The sequence below is a fragment of the Oncorhynchus gorbuscha genome, linkage group LG15, assembly GCF_021184085.1.
Source record: "Oncorhynchus gorbuscha isolate QuinsamMale2020 ecotype Even-year linkage group LG15, OgorEven_v1.0, whole genome shotgun sequence".
Lineage (NCBI taxonomy): Eukaryota > Metazoa > Chordata > Actinopteri > Salmoniformes > Salmonidae > Oncorhynchus > Oncorhynchus gorbuscha.
In genome coordinates, this window is record NC_060187.1 from 66,833,202 (window position 1) to 66,859,921 (window position 26,720).

Below are 26,720 nucleotides of genomic sequence, written 5' to 3' on the forward strand. Positions count from 1 at the left end.
AAAGGGATCATGCTGTATGTATGTGGCTGCTATGAAAGTGAATTGTGTTTGTCGTGATTAGGAGTGTATTCATTCCACCGATTCTGTTGAAAAACGCTTCTTAAACGGAAGCAAATGGAACGAAACAGGAATAAACATACCAGAATTTGTCCAACAGAAACTCTCGCTTGCAACTGTTGGAATAATGATTACACCCTAGATCAGCTAGACAGGCAAGATTATCTGTCACATTGATTACAAACATTTCTCTCGACCTGTGTGTGCACCTAAGTTGTAAACTTTCATTCATAAGCTAGGTTGTAGCAACCTCAAGATGGGTATAGGGAAAATTTGAGTATCATGTAGTAGCCTAAACCTATCAACGTTACATTTTGCTGGTTGAATGGAATATGAATGACAGTAATCTAATGTGCTTTAATAGAAATACAGCCATGCTCATTAAAAAAAAGAATCGTCCTCCCTCATGTTAAAAGGCACTGACCACCACTTGTGGAAACCTACACTATACTGTAAATACAATAGTAGTGGATTCGGCCAGCCCCGTTGATGACAGCTGTATAAAATCGAGCACACTGTCATGCAATCTCCATAGACAAACATTGGCAGTAGAATGGCCTTACTGAAGAGCTCAGTGACTTTCAACGTGGCACTGTCATAGGACGTCACCTTTCCAACAAGTCAGACGTCCTATTTCTTCCCTGCTAGAGCTGCCCCAGTCGACTGTAAGTGCTGTTATTGTGAAGTGGATACTTCTAGAAGCAACAATGGCTCATCTGTGAAGTGGTAGACCACACAAGCACACAGAATGGGACTGGCGAGTGCTGAAGCGAGCAGGGCGTAAAAATCATATGTCCTTGGTTGCAACACTCACGACCAAGTTCCAAACTGCCTCTGGAAGCAATGTCAGCACAAGAACTGTTCGTTGGGAGCTTAATGAAATGGCTTTCATGGCCGAGAGCTGCACACGAGCTTAGGATAAACACGCGCAATGCCAAGTGTCAGCTGGAGTGGTGTATAGCTCGTCACTCTTGGACTCTGGAGCAATGGAAACTCGTTCTCTGCAGTGATGAATCACGCTTCACCATCTGGCAGTCTGACGGACGAATCTGGGTTTGGCGGATGCCAGGAGAATGCTCCCTGCCCTGATGCATAGTGCCAATGGTAAAGTTTGTTGGAGGAGGAATAATGGTTCGGCCTAGGCCCCTTAGTTCCGGTGAAGGGAAATATATATATATATTTTTTACCCTGTTTTCTCTCCAATTTCGTGGTATCCAATCGGTAGTTAAAGTCTTGTCTCATCGCTGTAACTCCCGTATGGACTCTGGAGAGGCGAAGGTCGAGAGCCGTGCGTCCTCTGAAACACAACCCAACCAAGCCGAACTGCTTCTTGACACAATGCCCACTTAACCCAGAAGCCAGCTGCACCAATGTTATCGGGGGAAACACCGTGCACCTGGCGACCATGTCAGCATGCACTGCGCCCGGCCCGCCACAGGAGTCGCTAGTGCGTGATGGGACAAGGACATCCCTGCTGGCAAAACCCTCCCCCAACATCCCAGCTGGCCAAAATCTCCCAGGGATGCCACCTTTCCAACAAGAAGAAATTTGATGAACTAGCTTGTTGTAAAGGATGCCACCTTTTCATCAAATCAGTTCAGGCACATTTCTTCCCTGCTAGAGCTGCTCCAGTCAACAGTAAGTGCTGTTATTGTGAAGTGGATACTTCTAGGAGTAACAACAACTCAGCTGTGAAATGGTAGATCACACAAGCAGACGAGGGCCCTGCTGGCCAAACCCTCCCCTAACCCGGATGACGCTAGGCCAATTGTGCGCCACCCCATGGGTCTCCAGGTCATGGCCGGCTGTGACAGACCCTGGACTCGAACCCAGAATCTCTAGTGGTACAACTAGCACTGTGATGCAGTGTCTTAGACCACTGCACCACTCAGGAGGCCATGAAGGAAAATATTACGCTACAGCATACAATAACATTTTAGACAATTCTGTGCTTTCAACTAGAGGTCGACCGATTATGATTTTTCAGCGCCGATACCGATACCGATTATTGGAGTATCGAAATCAGCCGATTTTTATTTTATTTTTTAAATGTATTTATTTTATTTCATATACTGTATATTTGTAATAATGACAATTACAACAATACTGAATGAACAATGAACACTTATTTGAACTTAATATAATACATTGAAAAAATCTATTTAGTCTCAAATAAATAATGAAACATGCTCAATTTGGTTTAAATAATACAAAAACACAGTGTTGGAGAAGAAAGTAAAAGTGCAATATGTGCCATGTACAAAAGCTAGCGTTTAAGTTCCTTGCTCAGAACATGAGAACATATGAAATGGTGGTTCAATATTCCCATTTCTTCAATATTCCCAGTTAAGAAGTATTAGGTTGTAGTTATAGGAATTATGACGCGTCAAATATTTCTCTCTATACCATTTGTATTTCATATTCCTTTGACTATGGATGTTCTAATAGGGACTTTAGTATTGCCAGCCTAATCTCGTGAGTTGATAGGCTTCAGTCATAAACAGTGCAATGCTGGAAGCACAGTGAAGAGCTGCTGACAAACGCAGTAATATTTGAATGAATGCTTATGAGCCTGCTGCTGACTACCACCGCTCAGTCAGACTGCTCTATCAAATCATAGACTTAATTATAATATAATAAACACAGAAATGATATGGTTATTAATATGGTCAAATCTGGAAACTATAATTTTCGGTGAAATACGGAACCATTCCGTATTTTATCGAACGCGAGGCAACCCTAAGTCTAAATATTGCTGTTACATTGCACAACCTTCAATGTTATGTCAAAATATGTAAAATTCTGGCAAATTAGTTCGCAAAGAGCCAGGTGGCCCAAACTGTTGCATATACCCTGGCTCTGCGTGCAATGAACGCAAGAGAAGTGACACAATTTCCCTAGTTAATATTGCCTGTTAACATGAACTTCTTTTAACTACATATGCAGGTTTAAAAAAAATATACTTCTGTGTATTGATTTTAAGAAAGGCATTGATGTTTATGGTTAGGTACATTCGTGTATTGATTGTGCTTTTTTCGCAAATGCGCTTTCGTTAAATCATCCACCATTAAATCATTTACCGATGATAAATTAACAGGCACCGCATTGATTATATGCAACGCAGGACAAACTAGTTAACCTAGTAATATCATCAACCATGTGTAGTTAACTAGTGATTACGTTAAGATTGATTGTTTTATATGAGATAAGTTTAATGCTAGCTAGCAACTTACCTTGGCTCATTGCTGCACTCGCGTAACAGGTGGTCAGCCTGAACCGCAAGTCTCCTCGTGGAATGCAATGTAATCGGCCATAATCGGCATCCAAAAATGGTGATTACCGATTGTTATGAAAACTTGAAATAGGCCTTAATTAATCGGCCATGCCGGTCGACCTCTACTTTCAACTTTGTGGCAATAGTTTGGGGAAGGCCCTTTCCAGTTTCAGCATGACAATGCATGCCCCCATGCACAAAGCAAGGTCCATACATAAATGGTTTGTCGGGATTAGTGTGGAATAATTTAAATGGCCTGCACAGAGCCCTGACCTCAACACCATCAAACACCTTTGGGATGAATTGAAACGCCGACTGAGAGCCAGGTCCAATGCCCAACATCAGTGCCCAACCTCAATAGTGCTTGTGGCTAAATGGAAGAAAGTCTCTGGAACAATGTTCATAATCTACTGGAAAGCCTTCCAATAAGAGTGGAGGCTGTTATAACAGCAAAGGGGGACTAACTCCATATTAATGCCTATGATTTATTTTACGTTGAGTAGGTGTCCACATACTTTTGGTAATGTAGTTTACATGTCCAACAGGCATTTGAGAGCCATATGACTTCTTATGGCCTGCAACTAAATCAATGTCTTGTATTGAAGAGCTCTTGAAGAGGTGTACATCTCATTTTAAAGGCACAAAGCACCCAATAGGTGACCCTCTGTCAATGGGGAGTATTGTTATATCGTGCTGGTTCTCTCTCATTCTGCCACAAAACACTCAATAATTAATCTACCGAGAAATTGCAAGGAAGACATTGAATGTGTTGTTACAGAACTACCTCCTCAAAGGTGGAAACTGACAAGAGATCGTAAACCAGAGCTCAGAGTTAATCCAGTGACATGGAACATTTTGTCTTCACACAAATCTTTTGAAATTGTCTCTGTGACAAAACGCAGACCACTGTAGTTACCAGAGACAGAGCACAGAGCTAGTGCTAGACTGAAAACATGTTCACATATGTTCCAAAAAAAACCTAGAACCTTTCGGACCCCTGTTTCAATGGAATAAAGATCCAGGTTATGAACTGAGGTGCATGGAATGGACTGACCGTTGTAGGTGCGGTTCCACATCCTCCTTGTTACGGTTTTCCCCACAGGTCTGTCCTCTGGAGAGGTCATGGTCTCGTTCAGGGCGTGGGTGTACAGCATCAGCCCATCGTAGAACCCTCCGGAGATTATGTTCATCTGCAGGGAAGCAAGAGGAAATTGTAGAAAAGTTATTAAATCTATCATCACCTATTTTTTATGAGATCGCTTAGATCAACCATACCACACATGTATTAATAGTACATCTATTACCCTCATTCAATAGATATTATTTTCTATAATTAGAAAGCTACTGCGTATGTCTAGCTACAGTTGAAGTTGGAAGTTTAGATACACTTAGGTTGGAGTCATTAAAACTCGATTTTCAACCACTCCAAAAATGACTTGTTAACAAACTACAGTTTTGCCAAGTCAGTTAGTTTGTGCATGACCCAAGTAATTTTTCCAACAATTGTTTATGGACAGATTATTTCACTATCTATAAAACAAAAATAGAACTGTTTGGTCACAATGACCATTGTTATGTTTGGAGGAAAAAGGGGGGTGCTTGCAAGCCGAAGAACACCATCCCAAACGTGAAGCACGGGGGTGGCAGCATCATGTTGTGGGGGTGCTTTGCTGCAGGAGGGTCTGGTGCAAAATAGATGGCATCATGAGGTAGGAAAATGATGTGGATATATTGAAGAAACATCTCAAGACATCAGTCATTAAGTTAAAAGCTTGGTCGCAAATGGGTCTTCCAAATTAACAATGACCGCAAGCATACTTCCAAAGTTGTGGCAAAATGGCTTAAGGACAACTAAGTCAAGGTATTGGAGTGGCCATCACAAAGCCCTGACCTCAATCCTATAGAAAATGTGTGGGCTGTCACGCCCTGACCTTAGAGATCCTTATTATTCTCTATGTTTGGTTAGGTCAGGGTGTGACTTGGGTGGGAAATTCTATGTTTTTTCTTTGTTTTTAGCCGAGTGTGGTTCCCAATCAGAGGCAGCTGTCTATCGTTTTCTCTGATTGGGGATCATACTTAGGCAGCCCTTTTTCCCACCATTAGGTTGTGGGATCTTGTTTTCTGTTTAGTTACTGTTGCCTGACAGAACTTTGCATTTTCGTTTTCGATTTTGTTATTTTGTTTGAGTGTTTTTTAAATTAAAATCATGAACACTTTCCACGCTGCGCCTTGGTCTACTCTTTCTACCACCAACGAGAGCCGTTACATGGGCAGAACTGAAAAGCGTGTGCGAGCAAGAAAGCCTACAAACCTGACTCAGTTACACCAGCTCTGTCAGGAGGAATGGGCCAAAATTCACCCAACTTATTGTGGGAAGCATGTGGAAGGCTACCCGAAATGTTTGACCCAAGTTAAACAATTTAAAGGCAATGCTACCAAATTCTAATTGAGTGAGTGTATCTAAACTTCTGACCCACTGGGAATGTGATGACAGAAATAAAAGCTGAAATAAAGCGTTCTCTCTACTATTATTCAGACATGTCACATTCTTAAAATAAAGTGGTGATCCTAACTGACCTAAGACAGGGAATTTTTACAAGGATTAAATGTCAGGAATTGTGAAAAACTGAGTTTAAATGTATTTGGCTAAGGTGTATGTAAACATCCGACTTCAACTGTATATTTGTGCCACTGCCAAGGAGAACAGAACTTCTTCTGCTAACTACTTGTCTCTTCTACAAGCTTATCTACAGTGTAGAGTTAATACCACAAGTTAATACCACTTTCTATTTCCTTCAACGATAACTATTTCCTATCATCTCCGTACCTATTTCTACCCCTTTATTAATTTCACAATTCTGCCTGAGAAACAATTTCCTCTTCTATCTCATCATCTCTCCAAACAGTGGCCCCAAACCAAAAGAACTGTCCACATCAATCACAAAATGGAATATGAGGACAATAAGCCCTCAAACAACTCACTCAGTTCAGTTGCATCAATTGGAAACGTACAGACACAATGTGCAGGCAGGGTGAACGAGGACCAGGTAGACCAGGGCAGAGCTCTCATGCTCTGTGCCTCTCTCTCATCCTCCAGACTCAGACCTGTCTATTTATCACATTGACTGCACTTAGGTGTCTGCTACAAGTGATTCATCGGCTTGTGAGGGGTGCCAGACAGCCCTGTCTGAAACCAGGACCAATGGCGAGCCTCCCTTCATCCCGGGGATGGAATAGAAGCCCTGGCGTACAATTCTGGATTTGTGTGTGTCGAACAGGGAGGGCAGTTAGATGACGTGGCCTGTCAAGCTCTTTGTTTTTATTTTGCTTCCTAAATAGTCACTGACGCGAAAGCCCACACATGCATGCAAGGACAGACACCTCCATCCGGAGTCAGAGATGAAAGATGGACTTGAATGCAGTCAATCTGCCATATTGAGGATAGGTGGATGTATCATGCCAATCTTTGTGAGTGTGTGTGTGTGTGTGTGTGTGTGTGTGTGTGTGTGTGTGTGTGTGTGTGTGTGTGTGTGTGTGTGTGTGTGTGTGTGTGTGTGTGTGTGTGTGTGTGTGTGTGTGTGTGTGTGTGTGTGTGTGTGTGTGTGTGTGTGTGTGTGTGTGTGTGTGTGTGTGTCTCTCTCATCTCCTAAACAAGACACCAATGATTTAGCTGCAGAAGTGTGTAGAATAACATCATTGTGCACCTTTGTAGGGAACATAATAAGAAGATAAGCTCCACTAACTAAATCGTCTTTTTCTTCCAAAATAAATTGAATCAATTGTCCAAGCATTGCAGGCGAGCCAATTACGTATAAGCCTACTTATTGCAGCCTCTCCATCTTCACTTTCTACACACTCTCAGATGTGCAAACCTCAATGAACTAGTAATATTGTTAAATAAACGAGTACTGCTGCTAGCTAAATGAACTAGTACTACTGATAGTTCTTTGTATGTGTTTCTTGCCTGTCAGATGTGGCTCAATCAAATGTTCCATAATGAGATGTTCTATAAAATATGATAGCCCTACACTGAGTGTAGAAAACATGAGTAACACCTTTTTAATATTGAGTTGCACCACCTTTTGCCCTCAGAACAGCATCAATTTGTTGGGCATGAACACTACAAGAAGTCGAAAGCGTTCCACAGGGGTGCTGGCCCATGTTGACTCCAATGCCCCCCACAGTTGTGTTAAGTTGGCTGGATGTCCTTTGGGTGGTGAACCTTTCTTGATACACACGGGAAACTGTTGAGTGTGAAAAACACAGTAGCGTTGCAGTTCTTGACACACTCAAACCAGTGCGCCTGGTTCCTAATACCATACCCCGTTCAAAGGCACTTAATTATTTTGTCTTGTCCATTCATCCTCTGAATGGCACACATACACAATCCATGTCTCAAGGCTTAAGAATCTTTCTTTAAACTGTCTCTTCCCCTTCATCTACACTGATTGAAGTGAATTTAACACGTGACATCAATAAGGGATCATAGCTTTTACCTAGATTCACCTGGTCAGCCGATGTCAAGTTAATAATGTTTTGTACTCTCAGTGTATAGATTATAATACAGAGCTTTATTTTATGTAGTAGTCTTCATGCCTTAGCATAAGTATTCTCCTTCATATTGCCTCAAGTCTGTGCCACATTGAGATCAAGTTCTGTCTCCTTTTATAAATACTCCTTTTGATCTCAGTTCTTTCTCTCTCTCTAAGAGAGCCACACACACGCACACACACACACACACACACACACACACACACACACACACACACACACACACACACACACACACACACACACACACACACACACACACACACACACACACACACACACACACACACACACACACACACACACACACACACACACACACACACACACACACACACACACACACACACACACACACAGTGCAGCCCCTTACCAGTGAGTCCTCCACCGTAAAGTTGAACATTCTCTTGGCATCTGTCTTCAGGTCCCTCACAAAATCTTTATATTCAGGGTTCTGGGGTTCTCTATAGGTCAGGATTTTCACACTCTGAGACAGACACAAAGAATAAAAGCGATTGTGATTCATAAGACAAAGGTTTCACTGAATTATACAGAATCATACCACATAATGATTTCTGCTAATGAATGAATGAACCACAGGTGTGAGAAACACCACTTCTGTGGTAGAAATTAACAGTATGTTCCTCCCAGGCTGTCCCTTTTATAAACAGGCAACTGTTATTAGAGCCTAGTTGCTCTATTATATGTTGTCAATACGACCAGTCATCCAGAACACATCCTCCAAAACACCCAATAACTTTCATCAAGTGATCTCATCTCCTCCCTCCCATTCCTACAGTCTGTGTAGATACAGGCCCAACCTCATTCAAGCAGAAAACTAAGGTCTGAGAAGGATAACTTGTAAAAACACAGCAGTGAGAGAAGTGTTCATACGTATGGGTTATGGCATTGGTTCTCAGACGATTAGAACCCACTTAAAATCCGATTCAACCTAAGAAATATTGACCACGACCCACCAGTACAGTACGTGCATCAGTTACATTTTTAAACCTCTGGCCCATTTGTTTTGCTCTTTCAGGCTTTGTGAGATGAGACTGATATCAACACATTGACGGGATGTTACAAAACATATAGTTATGTTGCCTCTCTTCCCCTCGCTGTAGAGTCTGTTACTCACTAGGGAATTGAGAAGAAAATTAAAGTACTTCACAGTGAGAGAATGGAAAATAAACAAGATTAGATTTGTCATCTCATCTGCCTGGCAGCACACTTAACACCAATGACAGCCATGGGGAAACATAGGGCTATCAAAATATGATTGCTTCAGGGCCTGCTGTGTAAGTCAGCGGAGAATACAGCACATACCTGTTTCCAAGGTAATGATGGGAATGAGATGAGGAATGAGATGATACACTTGACTCTGATCCAAGGCTTACCTGGAAGGCCTCCTTGGCGACAAGGTCGTCTTGGTCCCCTCTGGCCCAGGGTTGAGCATTCTGGGAGTCCAGGCTGTGTCCAAACATGTCAATGTAGAAGAAAACAAACTCCTCCTGAGGAAGGCCTGCCCGCCGGAAGTGAACCATCAGCTGCCTGAACGTGTCCGGAGAGCAACACACAAACACCACTACGGGTGCAGAGAGAGAGAGGGTTATAAAAAGAGAGTAAAGACAATAGGAGAGTAATGATAGTTCTAGCAAAATACACAACAACCAAAGTCCTGAATTATAGACCTGTCTAATATTCAACAAGCATCTTAAAAACCATCCTTTAAACAGAGTATATCTGTAGGATCTTAATTTTATCACTCTTTTGTTGATGAGAATTTTCCTGCACAGCAGAAAACTTGTAGTGTATTCAAGGATTAAAAAGGCTTCTAAAGTTTGTAATATTCACTTCAAAATTTCAGAGTTGATTTGCCCTAAAATAAAATGAATCAACCTTTACAATAGCCTCGGTTTTTCGGATGACTGCCTTGCCTGGTTCACCAATTACTTTGCAGACAGAGTTCAGTGTGTCAAATCGGAGGGCATGCTGTCCAGTCCTCTGGCAGTCTCTGTGGGGGTGCCACAGGGTTCAATTCTCGGGCCGACTCTTTTCTCTGTATATATCAATGATGTTGCTCTTGCTGCGGGCGATTCCCTGATCCACCTCTACGCAGACGACACCATTCTATATACTTTTGTCCCGTCATTGGACACTGTGCTATCTAACCTCCAAACGAGCTTCAATGCCATACAGCACTCCTTCCGTGGCCTCCAACTGCTCTTAAACGCGAATAAAACCAAATGCATGCTTTTCAACCGATCGCTGCCTGCACCCGCATGCCCGACTAGCATCACCACCCTGGATGGTTCCGACCTTGAATATGTGGACACCTATAAGTATCTAGGTGTCTGGCTAGACTGCAAACTCTCCTTCCAGACTCACATCAAACATCTCCAATCGAAAATCAAATCAAGAGTCGGCTTTCTATTCCGCAACAAAGCCTCCTTCACTCATGCCGCCAAGCTTACCCTAGTAAAACTGACTATCCTACCGATCCTCGACTTCGGCGATGTCATCTACAAAATGGCTTCCAACACTCTACTCAGCAAACTGGATGCAGTCTATCACAGTGCCATCCGTTTTGTCACTAAAGCACCGTATACCACCCACCACTGCGACTTGTATGCTCTAGTCGGCTGGCCCTCACTACATATTCGTCGCCAGACCCACTGGCTCCAGGTCATCTACAAGTCCATGCTAGGTAAAGCTCCGCCTTATCTCAGTTCACTGGTCACGATGGCAACACCCATCCGTAGCACGCGCTCCAGCAGGTGTATCTCACTGATCATCCCTAAAGCCAACACCTCATTTGGCCGCCTTTCGTTCCAGTACTCTGCTGCCTGTGACTGGAATGAACTGCAAAAATCGCTGAAGTTGGAGACTTTTATCTCCCTCACCAACTTCAAACATCAGCTATCCGAGCAGCTAACCGATCGCTGCAGCTGTACATAGTCTATTGGTAAATAGCCCACCCATTTTCACCTACCTCATCCCCATACTGTTTTTATACTGTTTTTTATTTATTTACCTTTCTGCTCTTTTGCACACCAATATCTCTACCTGTACATGACCATCTGATCATTTATCACTCCAGTGTTAATCTGCAAAATTGTATTATTCGCTTACCTTCTCATGCCTTTTGCACACATTGTATATAGACTGCCCATTTTTTTCCCTACTGTGTTATTGACTTGTTAATTGTTTACTCCATGTGTAACTCTGTGTTGTCTGTTCACACTGCTATGCTTTATTTTGGCCAGGTCGCAGTTGCAAATGAGAACTTGTTCTCAACTAGCCTACCTGGTTAAATAAAGGTGAAAAAAATATATAATAAATAAAATAAAAATCCATGAATTATAATACACATAATAATTCACATTTCCAGTTGCTGCAGTGTTTTTTTCCTGCTGTAGCAAACTGGCTGAAATTAAGATCCTACATCTGTAACAATGTAACAGGTCTTCAATTTAGTTCAACCTGCAGGCCAATGTTGTGTGAGCAGAATGAGGAAAGCAAAAACACATAAATAGATCAGGTTAAGAATCTCCTAATTGTATTTGCTTTATTAGCCTCATCACTCTGGTTAGCCTAGTCAGACTTATCATCATACAGATGTATGATTTTAGCTAATTTTAGCCAGTCTCCTATAGCAGGAAAATAATCCGGCAGCAACATGAAATGTAAATTATTATGTGGATTAAAATTAATGGACGATTTTGTAGTCGTTGATACATTTTTCATAAGGGATAATCAAGTCTGAAATTTCAAAGTGGAAATTACAAACTTTAGAAGCCTTTTTAATGCTCAAATACACTACAAGTTTCACATTTCCTGCAACAGGGTGATCAAATTAAGATCTTACATCTGTATGATGAGAAATAACACACTAAATGCATTTTAAACTAGCAAACACGGCAATCCTTGGAACCAGGAGTTGTGCACTGCTTAGTCCAAGGGCTTATTGTGTCAACCACCCATTTACAATGCATAAGTAATCAATATCCTAATCGGATTGACCCTACTACACCTTGGTGACTCAGTATACCAACCCAGTACAATGAGAGGATAGATTACCATTTATTTATTTTCCTTACACAACAGCCACTGGCCACATGACTAGGGTTGCAAAGGGTTGGCATCTTTATGGAATTTTGTGGAATTCTTCTGGGAATTCTGCTTAAATTCATCAAAAAAGTCAGCTAAAAACAGTGAACCTTTTTTGTTGGATACACAAAAGGAAATTCTAGGTCTTGTGGCATATGTTGGTTAAACTATCCCCAATTCAATAGATTTTCAACCCTCTGCATGCACAGTGCATTCTTCCATCTCATGTACAGCTGATTCTCAAGATCTTGCACCCTCATGAGATGCTATTGAGCCCACACTACTACACTGTCTGAGCCAAGGACAACATGCTTTCTGGTAACTTTTGATTGCAATACTGAGAGGGGTGAATATATTTTATATGACATACATGCTTTTTTATTAACTAGTAAATAATAGTCTACAGTAAAGTGTGTGTAAATTAACATGTTTCCATACATGTTTCATTTTAAAACATTATCGTACAAAGGAGTTGTTTAATCTAACTGCTTAACTATTTATCTGTACATGGAATTGTATGTTTTTTTCAAATCTTTACAGGAAAATGCCACATACACTATCTGATATGTGGAGACATTTCACTGCAGCTAATGTAGAAAGAAAAGCTGTGTACATTTGCACATATTGTGCCAAATCATATGTGAAGAATGCAACAAAGACGCAGAATCATCTGGCCAGGTGCATAAAGTTTCCTCAGCGCTCACAACAAGTAACCTCTGACAAAAATCCCTCTACTTCTATTTGAGGTGAATATGATGAATCAGACACCTTATCGATAGCAACAGCTCATGGTCCTCCTGGAATCAGAAGTTTTTTTTACTCAATTGAGGAACTTAAGAGAAATGCTGATGAATGTCTTGCTCGAGCTGTGTATGCAACTGGTTCACCTCTGATTCTCACAGGCAATGTGTATTGGAAGAGATTTCTGAATGTTCTTCGCCCAGCATTCACCCCTCCTCCCAAACGTGCTTTATCTACTAATTTGCTGGATGCAGAGTTCAACAGAGTTTAAGTGAAGGTCAAGCAAATCATAGAGAAAGCAGACTGTATTGCAATCATCTATGATGGTTGAATGTTTGTGGGCAAGGAATAATTAACTACATCATCTCCACCACTCAACCAGTATTCTACAAGAGCACAGACACAAGGGACAACAGACACATCGGTCTCTACATTGCAGATGAGCTGAAGGCAGTCATCAATGACCTTGGACCACAGAAGATATTTGCACTGGTGACAGACAATGCTGCGAACATGAAGGCTGCTTGGTCTAAAGTGGAGGAGTCCTACCCTCACATCACACCCATTGGCTGTGCTGCTCAGGCATTGAGTCTGCCCATCAAGGACATCAGGCACTGAAAACAATGGATACACTCTACAAGAGAGCCAAGGAAATGGTTAGGTATGCGAAGGGTCATCAAGTTATAGCAGCAATCCACCTCACCAAGCAAAGTGAAAAGAATAAGAGCACCACATTGAAGCTGCCCAGCAACACCCATTGGGGTGGTGTTGTCATCATGTTTGACAGTCTCCTGGAGGGGAAGGAGTCTCTCCAAGAAATGGCCATATCACAGTCTGCCGATATGGACAGCCCCATCAAGTGGATCCTCCTGGATGATGTATTTTGGGAGAGAGTGGTAAGCAGCCTGAAACCTATAGCAGTAGCCATTGCATGGATTGAAGGAGACAACGCCATCTTATCGGATGTTCAGACTCTGCCCTGCCCACTTCACTGTTGCTTCAAGCAGAGGAAACATCTGTTCTGAAATACATCATAAAGCGTGAAGACTTCTGCCTGAAGCCCAGTATGCTGGCAAGAACATGGTGTCATCAATACCGTGTCTCGCCACCTTGGCATGGATGAGGGCAAGGTTCTTGGCAGTCTGGCAAAGTAGACTTCCAAGCAAGGGCTTTGGGATGGATATGCAATATGGCAGTAGTGCCAACATATCTCAACAGCCACCTGGTGGAAGGGACTTTGTGGATCTGAGGCTCTTTCCTCTGTTGCTTCCATCGTCCTCCAAATCCCACTAACATCAGCCACCTCAGAGCCCAACTGGTCCTTGTTTAGGAACACACACACTAAAGTACACAACAGGCTGACCAATACAAGGGAAAATTTGAGCAAATTTGAGGCATTTTGAGCCATCCTTGTCATGCAGGTGAAAGAGGACCCAAAAGCGACTTGGCGAAAACAGAGTCTTTAATCCAGTAAAGTAAATACAAACAAAAAACACAACTTTCACTCGAAATGACGAGGACAAACTGGAGACTCGATCTTGAACAGCAGGTGAACAGCAGGTTGCCTCGGGAAGGCACTTGAACCAGACAGACTCAGACACCTGCTCACCACGCAGCATCTGAGGAAAACACGACACGACAGGGCGATACACAAACACAGCACGGTGAATTCTAGACAAGGAACCGACAGGACAGGAACGGAACACAAAGGAAGAAATAGGGACTCTAATCAGGGGAAAGGATCGGGAACAGGTGTGGGAAGACTAAATGATTGATTAGGGAATAGGAACAGCTGGGAGCAGGAACGGAACGATAGAGAGAAGAGAGAGCGAGAGAGTGAGAGAGGGAGGGGGAGAGAGAGGATAGAAAAAGGGAAAGAACCTAATAAGACCAGCAGAGGGAAACGAATAGAATGGGAAGCACAGGGACAAGACAAGATAATAAATGACAAAACATGACAGTACCCCCCACTCACCGAGCGCCTCCTGGCGCACTCGAGGAGGAATCCTGGCGGCAACGGAGGAAATCATCAATGAGTGAACGGTCCAGCACGTCCCGAGACGGAACCCAACTCCTCTCCTCAGGACCGTAACCCTCCCAATCCACTAAGTATTGGTGACCCCGTCCCCGAGAACGCATGTCCATGATCTTATGTACCTTGTAAATAGGTGCGCTCTCGACAAGGACGGGAGGGGGAGGGAAGACGAACGGGGGTGCGAAGAAAGGGCTTGACACAGGAGACATGGAAGACAGGATGGACGCGACGAAGATGTCGCGGAAGAAGCAGTCGCACAGCGACAGGATTGACGACCTGGGAGACACGGAACGGACCAATGAACCGCGGAGTCAACTTACGAGAAGCTGTCGTAAGAGGAAGGTTGCGAGTGGAAAGCCACACTCTCTGGCCGCATCAATACCTTGGACTCTTAATCCTGCGTTTATTGGCGGCTCTCACAGTCTGTGCCCTGTAACGGCAAAGTGCAGACCTCACCCTCCTCCAGGTGCGCTCACAACGTTGGACAAACGCTTGAGCGGAGGGAACGCTGGACTCGGCAAGCTGGGATGAGAACAGAGGAGGCTGGTAACCCAGACTACTCTGAAACGGAGATAACCCGGTAGCAGACGAAGGAAGCGAATTGTGAGCGTATTCTGCCCAGGGGAGCTGTTCTGCCCAAGACGCAGGGTTTCTGAAAGAAAGGCTGCGTAGTATGCGACCAATCGTCTGATTGGCCCTCTCTGCTTGACCGTTAGACTGGGGATGAAACCCGGAAGAGAGACTGACGGACGCACCAATCAAACGACAGAACTCCCTCCAAAACTGTGACGTGAATTGCGGGCCTCTGTCTGAAACGGCGTCTAACGGGAGGCCATGAATTCTGAATACATTCTCGATAATGATTTGTGCCGTCTCCTTAGCGGAAGGAAGTTTAGCGAGGGGAATGAAATGTGCCGCCTTAGAGAACCTATCGACAACCGTAAGAATCACAGTCTTCCCCGCAGACAAAGGCAGACCGGTAATGAAGTCTAGGGCGATGTGAGACCATGGTCGAGAAGGAATGGGGAGCGGTCTGAGACGACCGGCAGGAGGAGAGTTACCCGACTTAGTCTGCGCGCAGTCCGAACAAGCAGCCACGAAACGGCGCGTGTCACGCTCCTGAGTCGGCCACCAAAAGCGCTGGCGAATAGACGCAAGAGTGCCTCGAACACCGGGATGACCAGCTAACTTGGCAGAGTGAGCCCACTGAAGAACAGCCAGACGAGTGGAAACAGGAACGAAAAGAAGGTTACTAGGACAAGCGCGCGGCGACGCAGTGTGCGTGAGTGCTTGCTTAACCTGTCTTTCAATTCCCCAGACTGTTAACCCGACAACACGCCCATAAGGAAGAATCCCCTCGGGATCAGTAGAAGCCACAGAAGAACTAAACAGACGGGATAAGGCATCAGGCTTGGTGTTCTTGCTACCCGGACGGTAAGAAATCACAAACTCGAAACGAGCGAAAAACAACGCCCAACGAGCTTGACGGGCATTAAGTCGTTTGGCAGAACGGATGTACTCAAGGTTCTTATGGTCTGTCCAAACGACAAAAGGAACGGTCGCCCCCTCCAACCACTGTCGCCATTCGCCTAGGGCTAAGCGGATGGCGAGCAGTTCACGGTTACCCACATCATAGTTGCGCTCAGATGGCGACAGGCGATGAGAAAAATAAGCGCAAGGATGAACCTTATCGTCAGACTGGAAGCGCTGGGATAGAATGGCTCCCACGCCTACCTCTGAAGCGTCAACCTCGACAATGAATTGTCTAGTGACGTCAGGAGTAACGAGGATAGGAGCGGACGTAAAACGTTCTTTTAGAAGATCAAAAGCTCCCTGGGCGGAACCGGACCACTTAAAACACGTCTTGACAGAAGTAAGAGCTGTGAGAGGGGCAGCAACTTGACCGAAATTACGAATGAAACGCCGATAGAAATTAGCGAAACCTAAAAAGCGCTGCAACTCGACACGTGACCTTGGAACGGGCCAATCACTGACAGCTTGGACCTTAGCGGAATCCATCTGAATGCCTTCAGCGGAAATAACGGAACCGAGAAAAGTAACGGAGGAGACATGAAAAGAGCACTTCTCAGACTTTACGTAGAGACAATTCTCTAAAAGGCGCTGTAGAACACGTCGAACGTGCTGAACATGAATCTCGAGTGACGGAGAAAAAATCAGGATATCGTCAAGATAGACAAAAACAAAGATGTTCAGCATGTCTCTCAGAACATCATTAACTAATGCCTGAAAAACAGCTGGCGCATTGGCGAGACCAAACGGCAGAACCCGGTACTCAAAATGCCCTAACGGAGTGTTAAACGCCGTTTTCCACTCGTCCCCCTCTCTGATGCGCACGAGATGGTAAGCGTTACGAAGGTCCAACTTAGTAAAGCACCTGGCTCCCTGCAGAATCTCGAAGGCTGATGACATAAGGGGAAGCGGATAACGATTCTTAACCGTTATGTCATTCAGCCCTCGATAATCCACGCAGGGGCGCAGAGTACCGTCCTTCTTCTTAACAAAAAGAACCCCGCCCCGGCCGGAGAGGAAGAAGGCACTATGGTACCGGCGTCAAGAGACACAGACAAATAATCCTCGAGAGCCTTACGTTCGGGAGCCGACAGAGAGTATAGTCTACCCCGAGGAGGAGTGGTCCCCGGAAGGAGATCAATACTACAATCATACGACCGGTGAGGAGGAAGGGAGTTGGCTCGGGACCGACTGAAGACCGTGCGCAGATCATGATATTCCTCCGGCACTCCTGTCAAATCGCCAGGTTCCTCCTGAGAAGTAGGGACAGAAGAAACGGGAGGGATGGCAGACATTAAACACTTCACATGACAAGAAACGTTCCAGGATAGGATAGAATTACTAGACCAATTAATAGAAGGATTATGACATACTAGCCAGGGATGACCCAAAACAACAGGTGTAAACGGTGAACGAAAAATCAAAAAAGAAATAGTCTCACTGTGGTTACCAGATACTGTGAGGGTTAAAGGTAGTGTCTCAAATCTGATACTGGGAAGATGACTACCATCTAAGGCGAACATGGGCGTAGGCTTCTCTAACTCTCTGAAAGGAATGTCATGTTTCCGAACCCATGCTTCGTCCATGAAACAACCCTCAGCCCCAGAGTCTATCAAGGCACTACATGTAGCACCCGAACCGGTCCAGCGTAGATGGACCGACAAAGTAGTACAGGATCTTGATGGAGAGACTTGAGTAGTTGCGCTCACCTGTAGCCCTCCGCTTACAGATGAGCTCTGGCTTTTACTGGACATGAATTAACAAAATGTCCAGCAACTCCGCAATAGAGGCACAGGCGGTTGGTGATCCTCCGTTCCCTCTCCTTAGTCGAGATGCGAATCCCTCCCAGCTGCATGGGCTCAGACTCTGAGCCAGAGGAGGGAGATGGTTGCGATGCGGAGCAGGGAAACACCGTTGATGCGAGCTCTCTTCCACGAGTCCGGTGACGAAGATCTACCCGTCGTTCTATGCGGATGGCGAGAGCAATCAAAGAGTCCACATCTGAAGGAACCTCCCGGGAGAGAATCTCATCCTTAACCACTGCGTGGAGTCCCTCCAGAAAACGAGCGAGCAGCGCCGGCTCGTTCCACTCACTAGAGGCAGCAAGAGTGCGAAACTCAATAGAATAATCCGTTATGGACCGTTCACCTTGGCATAAGGAAGCCAGGGCCCTAGAAGCCTCCCTACCAAAAACTGAACGGTCAAAAACCCGAATCATCTCCGCTTTAAAGTTCTGGAACTTGTTAGAGCAATCAGCCCTTGCCTCCCAGATAGCTGTGCCCCATTCTCGAGCCCGGCCAGTAAGGAGTGAAATGACGTAAGCAACCCGAGCTCTCTCTCTAGAGTATGTGTTGGGTTGGAGAGAGAACACAATCTCACACTGCGTGAGAAAGGAGCGGCACTCAGTGGGCTGCCCGGAGTAGCAAGGTGGGTTATTAACCCTAGGTTCTGGAGGCTCGGCAGGCCAGGAAGTAACAGGTGGCACGAGACGTAGACTCTGGAACTGTCCAGAGAGGTCGGAAACCTGAGCGGCCAGGTTCTCCACGGCATGGCGAGCAGCAGACAATTCCTGCTCGTGTCTGCCGAGCATGGCTCCTTGGATCTCGACGGCAGTGTAACGAGCGTCTGAAGTCGCTGGGTCCATTCCTTGGTCGGTTCCTTCTGTCATGCAGGTGAAAGAGGACCCAAAAGCGACTTGGCGAAAACAGAGTCTTTAATCCAGTAAAGTAAATACAAACAAAAAACACAACTTTCACTCGAAATGACGAGGACAAACTGGAGACTCGATCTTGAACAGCAGGTGAACAGCAGGTTGCCTCGGGAAGGCACTTGAACCAGACAGACTCAGACACCTGCTCACCACGCAGCATCTGAGGAAAACACGACACGACAGGGCGATACACAAACACAGCATGGTGAATTCTAGACAAGGAACCGACAGGACAGGAACGGAACACAAAGGAAGAAATAGGGACTCTAATCAGGGGAAAGGATCGGGAACAGGTGTGGGAAGACTAAATGATTGATTAGGGGAATAGGAACAGCTGGGAGCAGGAACGGAACGATAGAGAGAAGAGAGAGCGAGAGAGTGAGAGAGGGAGGGGGAGAGAGAGAGGGATAGAAAAAGGGAAAGAACCTAATAAGACCAGCAGAGGGAAACGAATAGAATGGGAAGCACAGGGACAAGACAAGATAATAAATGACAAAACATGACAATCCTCAACAAGGTTGGAAAGTGACAGTGAAGATGAGGCCTCAGAGTCCTATGTTCAAGAGGTGGACATTAAGGGAGAAAACTTGGAAGCCTGAGAGGAAGACAGCCAAAGCTTTAGCTTCTAGACTATCATTTTACAGATGTATGTTGAAAACGTTTTTGGGAGATGCGATGGATCATTGGGAATCATTCAATATTCCCTTTTGTTGTTCAGTGAAATCATCCCATGTGAAAAGTCAACTCATTTAAATAAAGTTCCATTCGTAATTAAATTGTTTTTTTTTCTTCTATTGGAAGGATTTAATCATTTGCAATTATGTCAACTAATGATAAGGTAAAAGGTTTATGCTTCTTTCTCCATATATGGTAAATATATCCAATGTAAAAAACATCTACATTGAAATGGTATTAATATTAATTTGCATACATTTCAGTTACTTCCCATATATTCCCGTTAATTCCCACAGAAAGTTTCCACCTCTGAATATTCCCCAAAATGTGCAACCCTACACATGACGTCTAGACAAACAGACAAACAAATAGACAAACAGACAGACCAACACCTAATAGGCACTTCAAATCATACTTTCTTCAAAGACGCACCCACTTCAGGTTTTTAAAGTCCATCAAGTAAAGAATAATTTAAAAATCACTGCACCTGTACATAGCCCATCTGTAAACAGCCCATCTATCTACCTACCTCATCCCCATACTGTATTTATTTATCTTGCTCCTTTGCAGCCCAGTATCTCTACTTGCACATTCATCTTCTGCACATCTACCATTCCAGTGTTTAATTGCTATATTGTAATTACTTCGCCATCATGGCCTATTTATTGCCTTAACTCCCTTATCTTACCTCTTTGCACTCACTGTATATAGACTTTTTGTTTTCTTTTGTTCTACTGTATTATTGACTATATTTTGTTTATTCCATGTGTAATTCTGTGTTGTTGTACGTGTCGAATTGCTATGCTTTATCTTGAACAGGTCGCAGTTGCAAATGACAACTTGTTTTCAACTAGCCTACCTGGTTAAATAAAGGTGAAATTCAATTAAAAAATATATAAAATAATAAAGAGTCACCAGGCCTTTACTGCGGTGTGGAGATACAGAATCATCAGAAAGTATTCACACCCCTTTGCTTTTTACAAATTCTGTTGTGTTACAGCCTGAATTTCACCTTTATTAAATGTAGATTTTGTGTCACACACCATAATGTCAAAGTAGAATCTTCTTTGTAAAAACAAATGTCTTGTGTCAAGTATTCAACCCCTTTGTCATGGCAAGCCTAAATAAGGTCAAAATAACAAACCGCATAATAAGTTGCATGGACTCATTCCGTGTTCAATAGTGGTTAACACAATTTAACTACCCCATCTCTATACCCCACACATACAGATAATTGTAAGGTCCTTCAATCGAGTAATGAATTTCAAGCACAGATTAAACCACAAAGACCAAGGAGGTTTTCAATACCTCGCAAAGAAGGGCACCGATTGGTAAAAGATGAAAGAAACGGAAGCTGAACATCCCTTTGAGCATGGTGAAGTTATTTTTTAGGCTTTGAATGGTGCATCAATACACCCAGTCATTACAAAGACACAGGTGTCCTTCCTAACTCAGAGGATGAAAACCTATGGTTACTTTAAAACAGTTACAGAGTTTAATGGTTGTGATTCGAGAAAACTGAGGATGGAGCAACAACACTGGAGTTACTCCACAATACTAACCTAAATGACAGAGTGAAAAGAAGGATGCCTGTACAGAATAAAAAATATTCCAAAACATGCATCCTGTTTGCAACAATGCACTTGTTGCAAACAGCTATAAGCACAGGTAAAATCCTAGAGGAAAACTGGTTCAAGATGCTTACCAACAGACACAGGGAGACAAATTCACCTTTCAGCAGGACAATAACCTAAAACACAAGGCCAAATCTACACTAGAATTGCTTACCAAGGTGACATTGATTGTTCCTGAGTGGCCTAGTTACAGTTTCAACTTAAATTGTCTGGAAAATCTATGGCAAGAAAATGGCTGTCTAGCAAAGATCAACAATCAACTTGACAGAGCTTGAAAAATAAAATCAAGAAAAATCCAGGTATGCAAAGCTCTTAGAGGCTTACCCAAAAAGACATCAACAAAGTATTGACTCAGGGGTGTGAATACTTACAGTACCAGTCCAAATGTACTCATTCAAGGATTTTCTATATTTTTACTATTTTCTATATTGTAGAATAATAATGAAGACATCAAAACTATGAAATAACACATGGAATCATGTAGTAACCAAAAAAGGGTTTTGAGATTTGAGATTCTTCAAAGTAGCCACCCGTTGCCTTGATGACAGCTTTGCACACTCTTGGCATTCTCTCAACCAGTTTCACCTGGAATGCTTTTCCAACAGTCTTGAAGGAGTTCCCACATATGCTGAGCACTTGTTGGCTGCTTTTCCTTCACTCTGAAACTCATCCCAAACCATCTCAATTGGGTGAGGTCGGGTGATTGTGGAAGCCAGGTCATCTGATGCAGCACTCCATCACTCTCCTTGGTCAAATAGCCCTTACACAGCCTGGAGCTGTGTTGGGTCATTGTCCTGTTGAAAAACAAATGATAGTCCCACTAAGCGCAAACCAAATGGGATGGTGTATCGCTGCAGAATGCTGTGGTAATAACCATGCTGATTAAGTGTGCCTTGAATACTAAATAAATCACAGACAGTGTCACCAACAAAGCACCCCCACACCATCACACCTCCTCTTCCATGCTTGACGGTGGGAACCACACATGCAGAGATAATCCGTTCACCTACTCTGCATCTCACAAAGACATGGCGGTTGGAACCAAAAATCTAAAATCTGCACTCATCAGACCAAAGGACAGATTTCGCCCAAGAAAGTCTCTTCTTGTCATTGGTGTCCTTTTGTAGTGGTTTCTTTGCAGCAATTCAACCATGAAGGCCTGATTCACGCAGTCTCCTCTGAACAGTTGATGTTGAGATGTGTCTGTTACTTGAACTCTGTGAGGTGCAATCTGAGGTGCAGTTAATTGCCAATTTCTGGGGTGCAGTTAACTCTAATGAACTTATCCTCTGCAGCAAATTTTAATTTTCAATAAGTTTGCTTAAATTTTAAAAAATGTGTTCACTTTGTCATTATGGGGTATTGTGTGTAGATGGGTGAGAGAAAAAATATATTGAATCCATTATAAATTCAGGCTTTAACACAACAAAATGTGAAATAAATCAAGGGGTATGAATACTTTCTGAAGGTACTGTAAATAGGGCTAATGAGAGAAATGAGGGGGGACACTCAATGTTAGTCTGCAGGCTAATTGTGTTGGGGTATAGTAGTGCCTGTGGCGGTGTGTCAGAGACAGTGATCTGAAACAGGGCTTTATTAGCTCTATGATCAGCTCTGCTCCCAACCAGAGGCTAACTACCTCGGTCAGACCCTTCATTAGCCTGGGTAATTACTGCAGGCTGCCAAGTACCTGGCACTGCCACGGCAGCACACATTAAGTGTGTGTGGATGTCAAACCGTGTTCAGCATTCTCTGTGCGCCATTGTGTTAGTTTTGCCTGGTCCAAAAACAACCCTTAAGCCCTATACCCCATAAGCAGGTTGTGCTGCTGTGATCCTGTGTGGCCTGTTCTAGTACAGGTAGGTCTAGACTGTTCTAGTCTAGTCTATTCTAACGTGTCAATATAATAGTGTATTGTGTTCTGGGCTGGTCTAGTCTGATGGGTTATTGTGTTATGGTCTATTTAGGGTCTTATCTAGGTTATTGGGGTCTGGTCTGGCACCATGTGACTTGGAAGAGTGGCACAGGAAGTCTCCAGGGACGTGATGACATTCCTGTAGCATGCACTTCCTGTCCTGGCGGCTCTATTGTTTCAGGGTTAAATGGCCCTGGTCAGGAAGTGAGCAGTGGAACCAAACCAACAAACCTAAGGAGACTAAAATGGATCTTCCGGGTCGCCCTGGGCTCAGGAGACTTATAAGTAGAAGGAGGGTCTGAGTGCCCTCCTCCTGGTGAGACTCCATCCATATCTGGATCCCCTACAAACAATGGCGCCACCAGTTGTTTGGTGCCACACTCAACTTGTAGTGGCACCAAGATATATAACATTTGGTGTAAGACAAGCTGTTGACACCCTTGATTTTGTTATGAATGCTGACCCAATGTGCAACATGAGTGGATGGAAACAAACCAGGATGGCATCACGGCTAGAGAAGTGTAGAGCGGTACAAGGGGGCAAAGCACAGGCCTGACCCCTGATCCCGGCACAAACACTGTGACTTTACATACCTTTCATGCCTGTAAGTGCACAGTAACACACACACTTCCACTATCATCTTCAGGCGGTCTGACACTTCCTTTGAACTTCGAACCTCAGAAGAGCTGATGATGTAGTGGTTTCACTGTGGATAGCCCAGCTGATACCATGACAATAGGGTGAGAGAGCAAGAGTGAGGCGGAGATAGCGAATAGAATGTCTGTCACACATCACCACACCATCCTGTCTGATTTGTTTACCTTCACACAAGGTTAGCAGAAGGTGACATTGAGAGATAAGGGGGGTGTTAGAAGGAGAAGGAGGGTGATGAAAGGCAGGAATAAGAACAGTTCTTACCTTTTCTATTTATTTCTCTCCCTCCACCTTCATTTATTTTTCCTAACTTAATTCAGAGTCCACAACCGCAGAGTAGCGATAGGCTGATGGACCATTATTATATATTTACAAACGTTTTAAAATGTTTTATTTAATAACTTAATTGGCTGTTATCGAGTCACGGATGTATGTTCGCCACGTTGAATTCTGTAGCCCTCTTTACTCTGTCTCTCACTACCCCACACAACTTCTTCCTTTCCTATAAATTGGTAAGTGATAACATAATCAATCCCTCTGTGTCAGTGTAATCTCCCAAAACATTCCAGAGAAACAAAGACACTTGATTAAGTCTTTGAATTACTGTGATGTAGGACCTGTCAACTTCCTCCTGAACACACAGACAATTCCGCAGTCAAGTGACAGAGACAGCAGACTTCCATGGTTCTTGATTAAACATTACATTATCTAGTTGCATTACAATAAAAAATTGCGATATGCAAACAGTGGAAGTGAATCCCAATTAATATTGTTATGCAGGATATTACTTAGAAACATTGCTGCTAGGCATACCTATTGGGATCTTTGGATGATAGCAAGAAGTCTAGTTAGTGTATGGGGACCCGAAGCTGGCAAAATAAATGAGAATGATGTAACAGTATGTACCAGTATGTCACTGTGTACTTCACTCCAAACAACCCCTCTATGTGTCCATGCAGTCACCATCTCACTGGGAAAAAACTGGTTGAATCAAATCAAATAAAATTTATTTATATAGCCCTTCGTACATCAGCTGATGTCTCAAAGTGCTGTACAGAAACCCAGCCTAAAACCCCAACGTTGTTTTTAATTTCAACAAACAACTTAAAAGTATTTCGGGAATGTTTGTATTTTTTCACCCAATCTTTTCCCTCCCTGGAAGCTAATGGTCCCCACCAATGGTAGAGAAGTCTGTAGATTTGTCCCCAGCATGGAATTACTAGCCATAACTAAACTACAATTCAGTGTCTAGTTTAGAGCTGTGCTCTCTTATCTAAACACCAAAAGGGTTCTTTGGCCGTCCCCGTAGGATAACCTTTTCTTGGTTCCATATAGAAACCTTTCTGGATTCAAAAATATTCTACCTGGAACCAAAAGGGCTCTTCAAGAGGTTATTCTATGGGGACAACAGAAGAACTGTCATGACTTCTGCCGAAGTCGGTGTCTCTCCTTGTTCAGGCAGCGCTCGGCGTCGCTGGTCTACTTGCCATCGCCGATCCACTTCTCTTTTTCCTTTGGTTTGGTCTTTGTTTTCACACACCTGTTTCCATTTCACAATTATTTGTTCCTGTATTTAAACCCTCTGTTTCCCCCACGGTGTTGTGCGGGATTATTACATGTTCAGTTAGGCTTAGTTTGATGGCTGGTTTTTTGACGGGTGCTGTGTTCACCCGTGCGTTACCGTTTTGGTCAAGTGTAATTGTTACCTTGTGCCTTGTTGAGTAAAGTACGTTGCTCACTCAGTCTGCTCTCTTGCGCCTGACTTCATGCACCAGCTACACTCACCATCTGACAAGAACCCTTTTAGGTTCTAGATAGCACCTTTTTTTCTAAGAGTGAAAATCCAACATCATACAGAAAACATCCAATTATACAATGTCTAACTATAAAAAGCTTTGTTAAATGTTAAATTGGCATAGGAGTGTGTTCAAAGCTGAACCATTACGGCAGAAGCAGCCTCCGTCCCTCCCGGGACTCCAGACTCCACCTGTGATGAACAGCAGGCCTAAACTCACCAAGATAACTAAACGTGTGTGTTGACTCATCTGTGTGTATTCATGCAAACCAACAAATCCAAAAACCAACCAAAACCATCATCACTACGATCTCCCCCAGGCTCTAAGGCCTACATGTCTGGCTCCCCTCCTTCTCCTTGCCTCTCCAGGATTCCAGAATATACATTTTTAACTGAAGCCAGATGGACGGGGCCGGGGGGGCTAAGGGGGAGAAAAGGGAAAGGCAAGGCCTTGTGGGTAGTTAGGTTCAGCATGGGCACATTCTGCCTCGGCAACCATAGCGTTAGGAGGAGGTGAGATGGAAGCTCCAGGGTCTTGCGTCACCCCTTTTGGGAAGTCCAAGCTATGGGGTGAAGGAGTCATGTCGAGGTAAGGGTGATGTCAACAACCCTCTTAACACTGTGTTAACAAGCTCAACTGCCAAAACTCTCTCGCTCATCAACACTTTCTACAAAGATCTGCCACCATGAAAGGTAATTGAACCCTCCCCCCCTTTCACAGGTAGTGTGATGTTCTTGGAACTGTGTATAACATTTCAAATCAAATCAAAGTTTATTTGTCATGTGCGCTGAATACAACAGGTGTAGACCTTACAGTGAAATGCTTACTTACAGGCTCTAACCAATAGTGCAAAAAAGGTATTATGTGAACAATAGGTTGGTAAAGAAATAAAACAACAGTAAAAAGACAGGCTATATAGAGTAGCGAGGCTATAGGAGTAGAGAGGCTACATACAGACACCAGATGGTCAGGCTGATTGAGGTAGTATGTACATGTAGATATGGTTAAAGTGACTATGCATATATGATGAACAGAGAG

The 26,720-nt window shown here is 43.7% G+C and overlaps 1 protein-coding gene across 2 annotated transcripts in view; it reads right to left on the reverse strand.

Annotated features, from left to right (window-relative positions):
- The window catches only part of LOC123997817 (atrial natriuretic peptide receptor 1-like), an 84,844-nt gene that overhangs the window by 37,051 nt on the left and 21,073 nt on the right, over window positions 1-26,720 (reverse strand). For both annotated transcript variants that reach the window (XM_046302394.1, XM_046302393.1), the window contains exons 3-5: window positions 9,280-9,467; window positions 8,256-8,369; window positions 4,386-4,521 (exon numbers count right to left, since the gene is read on the reverse strand). In XM_046302394.1, coding sequence (XP_046158350.1) covers window positions 4,386-4,521; window positions 8,256-8,369; window positions 9,280-9,467 — 438 coding nt within the window. The remainder of the gene's footprint in view (window positions 1-4,385; window positions 4,522-8,255; window positions 8,370-9,279; window positions 9,468-26,720) is intronic.